This window comes from Cherax quadricarinatus, chromosome 62 (genome assembly GCF_038502225.1).
Source record: "Cherax quadricarinatus isolate ZL_2023a chromosome 62, ASM3850222v1, whole genome shotgun sequence".
NCBI lineage: Eukaryota > Metazoa > Arthropoda > Malacostraca > Decapoda > Parastacidae > Cherax > Cherax quadricarinatus.
Genome location: NC_091353.1, coordinates 5,367,789 through 5,381,742, shown reverse-complemented (window position 1 = coordinate 5,381,742; position 13,954 = coordinate 5,367,789). Strand labels below are relative to the sequence as shown.

The window sequence follows — 13,954 nt, the reverse complement described above, 5'->3', positions numbered from 1 at the left end:
CCCCATCTTTTCATATTTTTTTTTTACCAACATAATATAGTACAGAAGATTTAAGAGATACATTGTTGATATAAAGGTGGCATATACGGTAAATGTTGTTACGTGTGTATCACCGATTATAAGGCGAAAATCTCATCCAGCTCCTCAGAGCTGGGGCGTGTGCCCAAAATGCAGCATGCATTACCCCTTTGAACAGCCGCATTGAGCCGCTGGACCAGAAAACTAGCTGCCCTGGGATCCCTAGTTACCCTGATGAGTCTTTTTCCCAGCTCCTTAAGGAATTTAGATGCATTCTTTCCCCATGAGCCAAGGGTCTCTGAGCCTATGGGAACTACTCACATTATCAAGGAACAATAAAAGTAATGCATCAAAGGAAGGCATATAAAGGGTCTAGCTCACACCTCACTATCACATCCCACAACAAAGCAACAGCTGACGCGCGACTCATAAGAAAGGGAACACTGCAGCAGGCCCGCTGGCCCAACTAGACAGGTCCTTCACACAACCCACCAACAAACTATTCTGCCCAAGAATTAGGAATTTTAAAATTTATTATTTGTCCAATATATTATTAAATTCTTCCCAAATTCTATTAATTATAAATGGATCAAATTTATATAAACCAAAGGAAATATTCATATTATTGTCAAAACTGCTTTTTATGAAACAAGATTCAATTATATTCCTGTCGACCATGGACTTGCTTGATACTACTTTCTCAACTTTTTGAAAATCAATTGGATGGTTAAAATCTCTTACATGAATAAAAATAGCATTGGAATCTTGTCCAGTTCTAATGCTATATTTATGTTGTTTTAATCTTAGTTCGAGATTTTTACCAGTTTGACCGTAATAAACTTTATCGCAAATTTTACAAGGAATCTTATAGACACATCCATCAGCATTTTGGGGGGAATTCTTTATCAAAAGTTTTTTTACTGTATCAAGATTTTTGAATACAACTTTAATATTAAAAATCTTAAGAAGAGAAGGCACATCAACCAAGTTTTCATGGTAAGGGAGAACCAACATATTTTTAGTTGAATAAGGTTGGTTGTCCCTTTTTGGATTGTAAAAAGTATTTCTGGCAATTTTAAAAGATTTATCAATTACGTTTCTTGAGTATTTTAAATCATTAGCTATTTCATAAATTTTGGATATTTCTTCATCTATGAACTCAGGACTACAAATTCGTAAAACTCTCGAAAACATTGATGAGAAAACAGACAGTTTAACTCTATCTTGATGGGAAGAATAATAGTGGACATAGGAACAGTTATTTGTAGGTTTTCTGTAAATTTTAAATTTGAAGTCATTATTACCTTTAATAATTAAAACATCTAGAAAAGGCAATGAGTTATTTTCCTCAAACTCAACAGTAAAGTTTATAGAATGGGATAAGCTATTTAATTTACCAAGGAAATGGTGTATATCTACATTTTTGGGCATAAGACACAAAATATCATCAACCTATCTGAACCATTTAGCTCTGTTAGGGAGGATTGTGGTAAGCAACCTTGTTAAAAAAAAATTCCATGTATAGGTTACTTAGAACAGGTGAAAGAGGATTTCCCATTGCCATACCAAACTTCTGAGTACATAAAATCTTATCATTAAATATAAATTTTGCATCAGCAATGCCAAGTTTAGTAAGTTTAATAATAGTAGGAACTGGCAATGGTAAATTGTGAGTAACAAGTTCTTCAGATAAGAAACTTAATAAATCATCAACTGGAACTTTCTTAAACAAGGAAGTAGACCCTTTATATGCCTTCCTTGATGCCCTTCCTTGATGTATTACTTTTATTGTTCCTTGATAATGTGAGTAGTCACGAATGCGCTTGGAATTTCATTATTCTTTCACAGTGGTTGTTTTGCATATTCTGAAATCACCTGTTTACTGTAATCTTATTACATATGTATATATATAGTATATATATATATATATATATATATATATATATATATATATAGTATACTATATATATATATATATATATATATATATATATATATATATATATATATATATATATATATATATATATATATATATATATATATATACTATATATATATATATATATAGTATATGTATGTATGTGTGTGTGTGTGTGTGTGTGTATGTGTGTGTGTGTGTGTGTGTGTGTGTGTGTGTGTGTGTGTGTGTGTGTGTGTGTCATGCCGAATAGGTAAAATTGGTCAGTTAGCAAGAACTCATTTAAAATTAAGTCCTTTCTTAAATTTTCTCTTATACGTTTAAACATACATTTTTTTCATTTATGTTAATGTAAAATTTAATAATTTTGTACCAAAAACTTACCTAACCTTATTATAACAAGCGCAATTTAATTTGACTTAATCTAACTAAATATATTTTAGATAAGTTTACATTAATTTAAAAATAAACAAACACAATGAAATATATTTTTTTTGTTAGGTTCAGAATGATTTTTGCGAAATTATTGCATACACAAATTTTCTCTTGCCTTATTCGGCAAGAAGAACGTTGTGAGGAAAAAATTTTCCACTAAAGGGGGTATCTCTCAGCCCCATCAGTTCCCCTCAGCCTTCTAAGGGACTTAGTCCTTTTGGAAGGGGCTAGTGGACACTGCCTTGATGACAGTTTTATGAGGAACACAGGTACGTATGTACAATAGCATCACTAGGTGCCTTCCTCTCCTTGCTAGAGTTCCTGATCAACTAAACAACGAGGTTAAACGAGAATAATTACTCTCTCTCCATAGCAAGGAAATTGCAAGTTGAAGCTATGATGGCTTCTATTTACAGCTAAACAAGAAGGAAATGATCTTGTTGTGTTATTCCTTGTTGCATTGTGTAGTAAGGAAGAGATATAAAGCTGAACTCAGCAGTTCTGTGTGGAGGGTGAACTGGTGGGCGTTGGGCAGGGCGACAAGCTAGGTTGAATTCAGATATCAGAGCGTGAACACGTCACAAATCACCATAAAGTGTAAAGTATGTGTTGTGGTAGACATAATCGAGAGATGCGGAGCTCACGGAGGATGTAAAAAAAAAAACGAATGACACTTGAATGCCGTAATAGCGAATGAGCGAGCCGTATAAACGAATTTTGGTAATAATCTGAAATGTCCGTATTAGCGAAGCGCCGTAAAGCGAAGCGCATTCAGGTGTTATGAACAGAGCGACAGGATATCACCCTATTGTGTAACGACTGACCAAAGTGACTCCCTATCAACGAGGACAATATAACTACGCATCTCTAGCAGCCTACTCAAGACAACAATACCAGGGTCACATCTCCCCTACAACAAACTAGGAGAAATTGAGTCAGTTACAATACCCAGGTAAGTCCAGCCATACCCACATCAGTTACCAATAGATCCCGTGACGTGTGGGTGATTCACCCAAAACCCAGTGCCACTGTGCATTATAAATGATATTAAAATGCTGGATATACACTCCTTTGGGGTAAATTATATGAATAACTCGCTTAATCAACAGCCACTGTGGATACTGAGACAGCACCTCAAAGTGCTTTCCAGGGAGAGGCTGCTGGAAATCATGCTGTTAAAAGATAGTAACTCTTGGCTTATGTTTTTAATGCAGGAAAGTGTACTAATCTAACCAGTTCTCCACAAGCGTTGCTATTTAAGCCAAAATTGCAAGTTTTACCTATTCGGCAAGACATTATGAGTCGCGTGCCGTCACGCATCAGGTGTTGCTTTGTTGGGGGATGTGATAGTGAGGTGTGGTCTAGACCCTTTATATGCCTTCCTTTGATGCATTACTTTTATTGTTCCTTGATAATGTGAGTAATCACGAAAGCGCTTGGAATTTCACTATTCTTTCACAGTGGTTATTCTGCATATTCTAAGATCACCAGTTTACTGTGATCTTACTGCATATATATATATATATATATATATATATATATATATATATATATATATATATATATATATATATATATATATATATATATATATATATATCTGAGGTAAGACAGTGGCAGCTGTAAGAGGAGAAAAATAGAAGACACCTTGATGGCAACTCTCGTGACGTCACTAGTCTTTGTTTACATTTCACTGCTAAAAAAAAAGAAAACCTGGAGCAGGTTGACTGCTTTCGTGTTGTTAACATGTTTGCTCTCTCTCTCTCTCTCTCTCTCTCTCTCTCTCTCTCTCTCTCTCTCTCTCTCTCTCTCTCTCTCTCTCTCTCTCTCTCTCTCTCTCTCTCTATCTATCTATCTATCTCTCTCTCTATCTCTCTCTCTCTCTCTCTCTCTCTCTCTAGCTATCTATCTATCTATCTATCTATCTATCTCGTTTCTGTTAAATTATCTTATGACATATTGATATATTCTATATATTTGTACAGACGTTGACAGGTAATTAAGACCCTACAGGTGTTGACAGGTAATTAAGACCCTACAGGTGTTGACAGGTAATTAAGACCCTACAGGTGTTTACAGGTAATTTAGGTACCTGCAGGTGTTGACAGGTAATTTAGGTACCTGCAGGTGTTGACAGGTAATTTAGGTACCTGCAGGTGTTGACAGGTAATTTAGGTACCTGCAGGTGTTGACAGGTAATCAGAACCCTACAGGTGTTGACGGGTAATGTAGTTACCTGCAGGTGTTGACAGGTACTTAGGACCCCTGGAGGTGAGGAGCCACTGTGTGATAGTTACACTAAGTGACACTAGGTGACACTAACACTAGGTGACACTACCTGTCTACCCTCCAGCACGACAGATAAAAAATGTCATTAAGGGTGTTATTCCCCTGAGAGCTGTTCCTAATTGCTTAATTTAACCTCAGAGTGCTTTGACGTAGGTAATTAAGTGTGTGTGTGTGTGTGTGTGTGTGTGTGTGTGTGTGTGTGTGTGTGTGTGTGTGTGTGTGTGTGTGTGTGTGTACTCAACTGTATGTGGTTGCAGAGGTTGAGTCATAGCTCCTGGCCCCGCCTGTTCACTGATCGCTACTGTGTCCACTCTCCCTGCTCTATGAGCTTTATCATACCTCGTCTTAAAACTATGTATGGTTCCTGCCTCCACTACGTCACTAGCCAGATTATTCCACTTCCTGACATCTCTATGACTAAAGAAATACTTCCTAACATCACTTTGATTCATCTGAGTCTTCAACTTCCAATTGTGACCTCTTGTTTCTGCGTCCCATCTCTGGAACATCCTGTCTCTGTCCACCTTGTCTATTCCTCGCAGTATTTTATGTGTTGTTATTATGTCTCCCCTGACCCTCCTGTCCTCTAGTGTCGTCAAGCAGAGTTCCCTCAACCTTTCTTCGTAGGACATTTCCCTGAGCTGTGGAACTAACCTTGTTGCAAACCTTTGCACTTTCTCTAATTTCTTGACGTGCTTGGCTAGGTGTGGGTTCCAAACAGATTCCTTATCTGGTTGATGTGCGCTTCAGATGTGCTCAGTGTCTGTGTCAGGTGTGTGTGTGTGTACTCACCTAATTGTACTCACCTAATTGTGGTTGCAGGGGTCGAGACTCAGCTCCTGGCCCCGCCTCTTCACTGATCGCTACTAGGTCCTCTCCCTCTCTGCTTCCTGAGCTTTGTCATACCTCTTCTTAAAACTATGAATGGTTCCTGCCTCCACTACTTCACTTGCTAGGCTATTCCACTTCCTGACGACTCTATGACTAAAGAAATACTTCCTAACGTCCCTGTGACTCGTCTGATTCTTCAGCTTCCAATTGTGACCCCTTGTTTCTGTGTCCCATCTCTGGAACATCCTGTCTCTGTCCACCTTGTCTGTTCCCCGCAGTATCTTGTATGTCGTTATCATGTCTCCCCTGACCCGTCTGTCCTCCAGTGTCTCGTCAGTCCGATTTCCCTCAACCTTTCCTCGTACGACATTACCCTGAGCTCTGGAACTAGCCTTGTTGCAAACCTATGTACTTTCTCTTATTTCTTGACGTGCTTGACCTGGTGTGGGTTCCAGACTGGTGCTGCATACTCCAGTATGGGCCTAACATACACAGTGTACAGTGTCTTGAACGATTCCTTATTAAGGTATCGGAACGCTATTCTCAGGTTTGCCAGGCGCCCGTATGCTGCAGCGGTTATTTGGTTGATGTGTGCCTCCGGTGATGTGCTCGGTGTTATGGTCACCCCAAGGTCTTTCTCCCTGAGTGAGGTTTGTAGTCTTTGTCCACCTAGCCTATACTCTGTCTGCGGTCTTCTTTGCCCCTCCCCAATCTTCATGACTTTGCATTTGGCAGGGTTGAATTCGAGAAGCCAGTTTCTTGGGCCACGTGTCCAGCCTGTCCAGGTCTCTTTGCAGTCCTGCCTCATCCTCATCCGATTTAATTCTTCTCATCAGCTTTACATCATCTGCGAATAGGGACACTTCAGAGTCTATTCCTTCCATCATGTCGTTCGCATATATCAAAAATAGCACTGATCCTAGAACTGACCTCTGTGGGACCCCGCTCGTCACAGGCGCCCACTGTGATACCTCTTCACATACCATGACTCGTTGTTGCCTCCCTGTCAGGTATTCACTGATCCACTGCGGTGCCCTCCCTGTTATATGCGCCTGATCCTCCAGCTTTTGCACTAATCTCTTGTGAGGAACTGTGTCAAAGGCCTTCCTTCAGTCCAGGAAAATGCAATCAACCCACCCCTCTCTCTCGTGTCTTACTTCTGTTACCTTGTCATAAAACTCCAGAAGGTTTGTGAAAGGATTTGCCTTTCATGAATCCATGCTGGTTTTCATTTATAATCTTGTTCTGTTCCAGGTGTTCCACCACTTTCCTGCTGATAATCTTCTCCATGACTTTGCATACTATACACGTCAGAGACACAGGACTGTAGTTTAGTGCCTCGTTTCTGCCTCCTTTCTTAAATATGGGGACTACATTTGCTGTCGTCCATATCTCAGGTAGTTGCCCAGTTTCAAGGGATGTGTTGAAGACTGTGGTTAGGGGCACGCACAGCATCTCTGCTCCTTCTCTAAGGGCCCACGGGGAGATGTTGTCCAGTCCCATCGCCTTTGAGGTATCAAGGTCACTTAGCAGCTTCTGCACCTCCTCCTTGTCATCCAACATTTGTTGGTATATTCCCTCTTGATGTTCCCTTCTGTGCTGTCTTCCCACAGCCCTTCCTGTCTCTACTGTAAAAACTTCCTTAAATATCCTGTTTAGCTCCTCACATACCTCCTGATCATTTCTTGTGAGTTCTCCACCTTCTGTCCTCAGTCTGATCACCTGGTCTTTGTCTGTTGTCTTCCTCCTGATGTGGCTATACAACAGTTTCAGGTCAGTCTTGACTTTCGATGCTATGTTATTTTCATACTGTCGCTGGGCCTCCCTCCTTACCTGTGCATACTCATTTCTGGCTCTGCGACTAATCTCCCTATTTTCATTGTTCTCTGCCTTCTGTACTTTTTCCATTCTCTATTGCACTTAGTTTTTGCCCCTTTACACCGTCGGGAAACCAGGGGCTCGTTCTGGTCTTCCCAGTGTTTCTGTTGCCCTTGGGAATAAAACGTTCCACTGCCTCCTTGCATTTTGTTGTTACAAATTCCATCATTTCATTTACTGGCTTTCCTGCCAGTTCTCTGTCCCACGGAACCTCCTGCAGGAAGTTCCTCAACCCTATGTAGTCCCCTCTTTTATAGTCAGGCTTTTCCCATTCAACTCCTGTTACTCTCTCCACTTGCAACTCTACTATATATTCAAAGCACAGAACCACGTGGTCGCTAGCTCCTAGGGGACTCTCATACTTGATGTCCTCAATGCCTGAACTGCCCAGGGTGAACACAAGGTCCAATCTTGCTGGTTCGTCCTCCCCTCTCACTCTGGCAGTGTCCTTAACATGTTGGTGTATGAGGTTTTCCAGCACCACGTCCAACATCCTGGCTCTCCATGTTTCGGGACCCCCATGTGGCTCCAGGTTTTCCCAGTCAATCTCCCTGTGATTGAAATCACCCATTACTAGCAACTTTGCTCTGCTCGAGTGAGCTCTTCTTGCCACCTCAGTAAGTGTGTCCACCATTGCTCTGTTGCTCTCTTCATATTCCTCTCTTGGCCTCCTGCAGTTCTGTGGTGGGTAATACATCACTGCAATGTATGTGTGTGTGTGTGTGTGTGTGTGTGTGTGTGTGTGTGTGTGTGTGTGTGTGTGTGTGTGTGTGTGTGTGTGTGTGTGTTCGTGCATGTGTGTGTGTGTGTACTCACCTAATTGTGGTTGCAGTGGTCGAGATTCAGCTCCAGCCCCTGGTATTTGTGTGTGTGTGTGTGTGTGTGTGTTTCCCTCCCTCCTGTTTCTCCTTCACTCCATCTATCCCTTCCTCCATCTCCCTCCCTCCCTCTCTTCATCCACCCATCCCTCCCTCCCTCCCTCCCTCCCACCCACTCTCCCACCCTCCCTCCCACCCTCCCACGTTCCCTCCTCCCTCCCTCCCTCCCACCCTCCCACCAACCCTCCCTCCCTCCCTCCCTCCCTCCCTCCCTCCCTCCCTCCCACCCTCCCACCCTCCCTCCCTCCCACCCTCCCACCAACCCTCCCTCCCTCCCTCCCTCCCTCCCACCCACTCACCCTCCCACCCTCCCTCCCTCCCTCCCTCCCTCCCACCAACCCTCCCTCCCACCAACCCTCCCTCCCGCCAACCCTCCCTCCCTCCCTCCCTCCCCCCTCTCTCCCTCCCTCCCTCCCTCCCACCCTCCCTCCTTCCCACCAACCCTCCCTCCTACAAACCCTCCCACCCTCCCTCCCTCCCTGTACCCAGCACTCTGACGAATTACTTTGTTTACAACGAAGGAGCATTCGTGTAGGAAGACATCTGTACACTTCTCCATCCTGACTCTCTCTCTCTCTCTCTCTCTCTCTCTCTCTCTCTCTCTCTCTCTCTCTCTCTCTCTCTCTCTCTCTCTCTCTCTCTCTGCCTTAAGACTCGCGGGTCAGGGTCATTTAAATTCCATTTGCGTTATTTAAAAGCTAACGATATGCGTTTTTTTCCCTTCCGTATTTTCCTGTTTGTCGATGTTCCTTATAACGTCGTGTTTCACTTATTGTGGAGCTTTATAACGTCGTGTTTCACTTATTGTGGAGCTTTATAACGTCGTGTTTCACTTACTGTGGAGCTTTATAACGTCGTGTTTCACTTATTGTGGAGCTTTGTCACGTCGTGTTTCACTTAGTGTAGAGCTTTATCACGTCGTGTTTCACTTATTGTAGAGCTTTATCACGTCGTGTTTCACTTATTGTGGAGCTTTATCACGTCGTGTTTCACTTATTGTAGAGCTTTATCACGTCGTGTTTCACTTATTGTAGAGCTTTATCACGTCGTGTTTCACTTACTGTAGAGCTTTATCACGTCGTGTTTCACTTATTGTAGAGCTTTATCACGTCGTGTTTCACTTATTGTAGAGCTTTATCACGTCGTGTTTCACTTATTGTAGAGCTTTATCACGTCGTGTTTCACTTATTGTAGAGCTTTATCACGTCGTGTTTCACTTATTGTGGAGCTTTATAACGTCGTGTTTCACTTATTGTAGAGCTTTATCACGTCGTGTTTCACTTATTGTGGAGCTTTATAACGTCGTGTTTCACTTATTGTAGAGCTTTATCACGTCGTGTTTCACTTATTGTGGAGCTTTATCACCTCGTGTTTCACTTATTGTAGAGCTTTATCACGTCGTGTTTCACTTATTGTGGAGCTTTGTCACGTCGTGTTTCACTTAGTGTAGAGCTTTATCACGTCGTGTTTCACTTATTGTAGAGCTTTATCACGTCGTGTTTCACTTATTGTAGACCTTTATCACGTCGTGTTTCACTTATTGTAGAGCTTTATCACGTCGTGTTTCACTTATTGTAGACCTTTATCACGTCGTGTTTCACTTATTGTAGAGCTTTATCACGTCGTGTTTCACTTATTGTAGAGCTTTATCACGTCGTGTTTCACTTATTGTAGAGCTTTATCACGTCGTGTTTCACTTATTGTAGAGCTTTATCACGCCATGTTTCACTCAGTGTAGAGCTTTATCACTTCGTGTTTCACTTATTGTAGAGCTTTATCACGTCGTGTTTCACTTATTGTAGACCTTTATCACGACGTGTTTCACTTATTGTAGAGCTTTATCACGCCATGTTTCACTCAGTGTAGAGCTTTATCACGTCGTGTTTCACTCATTGTAGAGCTTTATCACTTCGTGTTTCACTTATTGTAGAGCTTTATCACGTCGTGTTTCACTTATTGTAGAGCTTTATCACGTCGTGTTTCACTTATTGTAGAGCTTTATCACGTCGTGTTTCACTCAGTGTAGAGCTTTATCACGTCGTGTTTCACTCAGTGTAGAGCTTTATCACGTCGTGTTTCACTCATTGTAGAGCTTTATCACGTCGTGTTTCACTCATTATAGAGCTTTATCACGTCGTGTTTCACTTATTGTAGAGCTTTATCACGCCATGTTTCACTCAGTGTAGAGCTTTATCACGTCGTGTTTCACTCATTGTAGAGCTTTATCACGTCGTGTTTCACTTATTGTAGAGCTTTATCACGCCATGTTTCACTCAGTGTAGAGCTTTATCATGCCATGTTTCACTTAATGTAGAGCTTTATCACGCCATGTTTCACTCAGTGTAGAGCTTTATCACGTCATGTTTCACTCATTGTAGAGCTTTATCACGCCATGTTTCACTCAGTGTAGAGCTTTATCTCGCCATGTTTCACTCACTGTAGAGCTTTATCACGCCATGTTTCACTCACTGTAGAGCTTTATCAAGATTGTTTCACCCCGTAATCTCTCTCTCTCTCAGGGAACTCTTTTTGTATTCATCTCTCCTGTATGTGTCATCGTTCCTTCATTCCCTTGCTCTTGCTCTTCCTTCCTTCCTTCCTTCCTTCCTTCCTTCCTTCCCTCCTTACACGTTCCTTCTCTCTCTTGCAGAACCATTCGACACAGCGTCGTGGATGTTAGTGGCGTTCGTGGCCATCCAGGTGGCAGCACTTACTGTGTTCCTCTTTGAGTGGCTGAGTCCTGGAGGCTACAACATGAAGGTGAGATCCCTTACTCTCTCACCTGGGTAGGTTATTACTCTCTCACCTGGGTAGGTTATTACTCTCTCACCTGGGCAGGTTATTACTCTCTCACCTGGGCAGGTTATTACTCCCTCACCTGGGGAGGTTATTACTCCCTCACCTGGGGAGGTTATTACTCTCTCACCTGGGGTGGTTATTACTCCCTCACCTGGGGAGGTTATTACTCCCTCACCTGGGGAGGTTATTACTCTCTCACCTGGGGTGGTTATTACTCCCTCACCTGGGGAGGTTATTACTCCCTCACCTGGGGAGGTTATTACTCTCTCACCTGGGGAGGTTATTACTCCCTCACCTGGGGGGAGGTATTACTCCCTCACCTGGGGAGGTTACTCTCTCACCTGGGGTGGTTATTACTCCCTACTCTCTCACCTGGGGAGGTTATTACTCTCCCTCACCTTGGGGAGGAAGTTACTCCCTACTCCCTCACCTGGGGAGGTTATTACTCCTTCACCTGGGGAGGCTCTTACTCTCTCACCTGGGGAGGTTATTACTCCCTCCCTCACCTGGGGAGGTTATTACTCTCTCACCTGGGGAGGTTATTACTCTCTCACCTGGGGAGGTTATTACTCCCTCACCTGGGGGGACCTTGGGGTTATTAGTCTCTCACCTGGGGAGGTTCTTACTCTCACCTGGGGAGGTTATTACTGGGAGGTTATTCCCTCACCTGGGGAGGTTATTACTCCCTCACCTGGGGAGGTTATTACTCCCTCACCTGGGGAGGTTATTACTCCCTCACCTGGGGAGGTTCTTACTCTCTCACCTGGGGAGGTTATTACTCCCTCACCTGGGGAGGTTATTACTCCCTCACCTGGGGAGGTTCTTACTCTCTCACCTGGGGAGGTTATTACTCCCTCACCTGGGGAGGTTATTACTCTCTCACCTGGGGAGGTTCTTACTCTCTCACCTAGGGAGGTTATTACTCTCTCACCTGGGGAGGTTATTACTCCCTCACCTGGGGAGGTTATTACTCCCTCACCTGGGGAGGTTATTAGTCTCTCACCTGGGGAGGTTCTTACTCCCTCACCTGGGGAGGTTATTAGTCTCTCACCTGGGGAGGTTATTACTCCCTCACCTGGGGAGGTTATTACTCTCTCACCTGGGGAGGTTATTACTCCCTCACCTGGGGAGGTTATTACTCCCTCACCTGGGGAGGTTATTACTCTCTCACCTGGGGAGGTTATTACTCTCTCACCTGGGGAGGTTATTACTCCCTCACCTGGGGAGGTTATTACTCCCTCACCTGGGGAGGTTATTACTCTCTCACCTGGGGAGGTTATTACTCCCTCACCTGGGGAGGTTATTACTCTCTCACCTGGGGAGGTTATTACTCTCTCACCTGGGGAGGTTATTACTCTCTCACCTGGGGAGGTTATTACTCCCTCACCTGGGGAGGTTATTAGTCTCTCACCTGGGGAGGTTCTTACTCTCTCACCTGGGGAGGTTATTACTCCCTCACCTGGGGAGCTTATTACTCCCTCACCTGGGGAGGTTATTACTCCCTCACCTGGGGAGGTTATTAGTCTCTCACCTGGGGAGGTTATTACTCCCTCACCTGGAGGGCTTATTATTCTCTCGCCTGGGAAGGTTATTGGTCTCTCACCTGGGGAGGTTATTACTCCCTCACCTGGGAACGTTATTAGTCTCTCACCTGGGGAGGTTATTACTCTCTCACTTGGGGTGGTTATTACTCCCTCACCTGCGGTGGTTATTACTCCCTCACCTGGGGAGGTTATTACTCTCACCTGGGGAAGTTATTACTCTCACCTGGGGAGGTTATTACTCACTCACCTGGGGAGGATATTACTCCCTCACCTGGGGAAGTTATTACTCCCTCACTTGGGGTGGTTATTACTCTCTCACCTGGGAGGTTATTACTCCTTTACCTGAAGTGGTTATTACTCCCTCACCTGGGGAGATTATTACTCCCTCACCTGGGGAGGTTATTACTCCCTCACCTGGGGAGATTATTACTCCCTCACCTGGGGAGGTTATTACTCCTTCACCTGAGGTGGTTATTACTCCCTCACCTGGGGAGGTTATTACTTCCTCACCTGGGGTGGTTATTACTCCCTCACCTAGGGAGGTTATTGCTTCCTCACCTGGGGTGGTTATTACTCCCTCAACTGGGGAGGTTATTGCTTCTTCACCTGGGGTGGTTATTACTCCCTCACCTGGGGTGGTTATTACTCCCTCACCTGGGGAGGTTATTACTCCTTCACCTGAGGTGGTTATTACTCCCTCACCTGGGGAGGTTATTACTTCCTCACCTGGGGTGGTTATTACTCCCTCACCTGGGGAGGTTATTGCTTCCTCACCTGGGGTGGTTATTACTCCCTCAACTGGGGAGGTTATTACTTCTTCACCTGGGGTGGTTATTACTCCCTCACCTGGGGAGGTTATTGCTCCCTCACCTGGGGAGGTTATTGCTCCCTCACCTGGGGAGGTTATTGCTCCCTCACCTGGGGAGGTTATTGCTCCCTCACCTGGGGAGATTATTACTCACCTCGGGAGGTTATTACTCCCTCACCTGAGGTGGTTATTACTCCCTCACCTGGGGAGGTTATTACTTCCTCACCTGGGGTGGTTATTACTCCCTCACCTGGGGAGGTTATTGCTCCCTCACCTGGTGGTTATTACTCCCTAACCGGGGGAGAATATTACTTCTTCACCTGGGGTGGTTATTACTCCCTCACTTGGAAAGGTTATTGCTCCCTCACCTGGGGAGGTTATTACTCTCACCTCGGGAGGTTATTACTCCATCACCTTGGGACGTTATTACTCTCACCTGGGGAGCTTATTAGTCCCTCATATGGGGAGGTTATTACTCTCACCTGGGGAGCTTATTACTCCCTCACCTGGGGAGGATATTACTCCCTCACCTGGGGAGGTTATTACTCCCTCA

The 13,954-nt window shown here is 44.0% G+C and overlaps 1 protein-coding gene across 1 annotated transcript in view; it reads left to right on the top strand.

Moving 5' to 3' along the window:
• Positions 1 to 13,954, top strand: part of LOC128687128 (glutamate receptor ionotropic, NMDA 2A) — a 198,942-nt gene that overhangs the window by 49,375 nt on the left and 135,613 nt on the right. Inside the window, exon 8 of the mRNA XM_070098302.1 lies at positions 10,901 to 11,010. Within this exon, the coding sequence (XP_069954403.1) occupies positions 10,901 to 11,010 (110 nt within the window). The remainder of the gene's footprint in view (positions 1 to 10,900; positions 11,011 to 13,954) is intronic.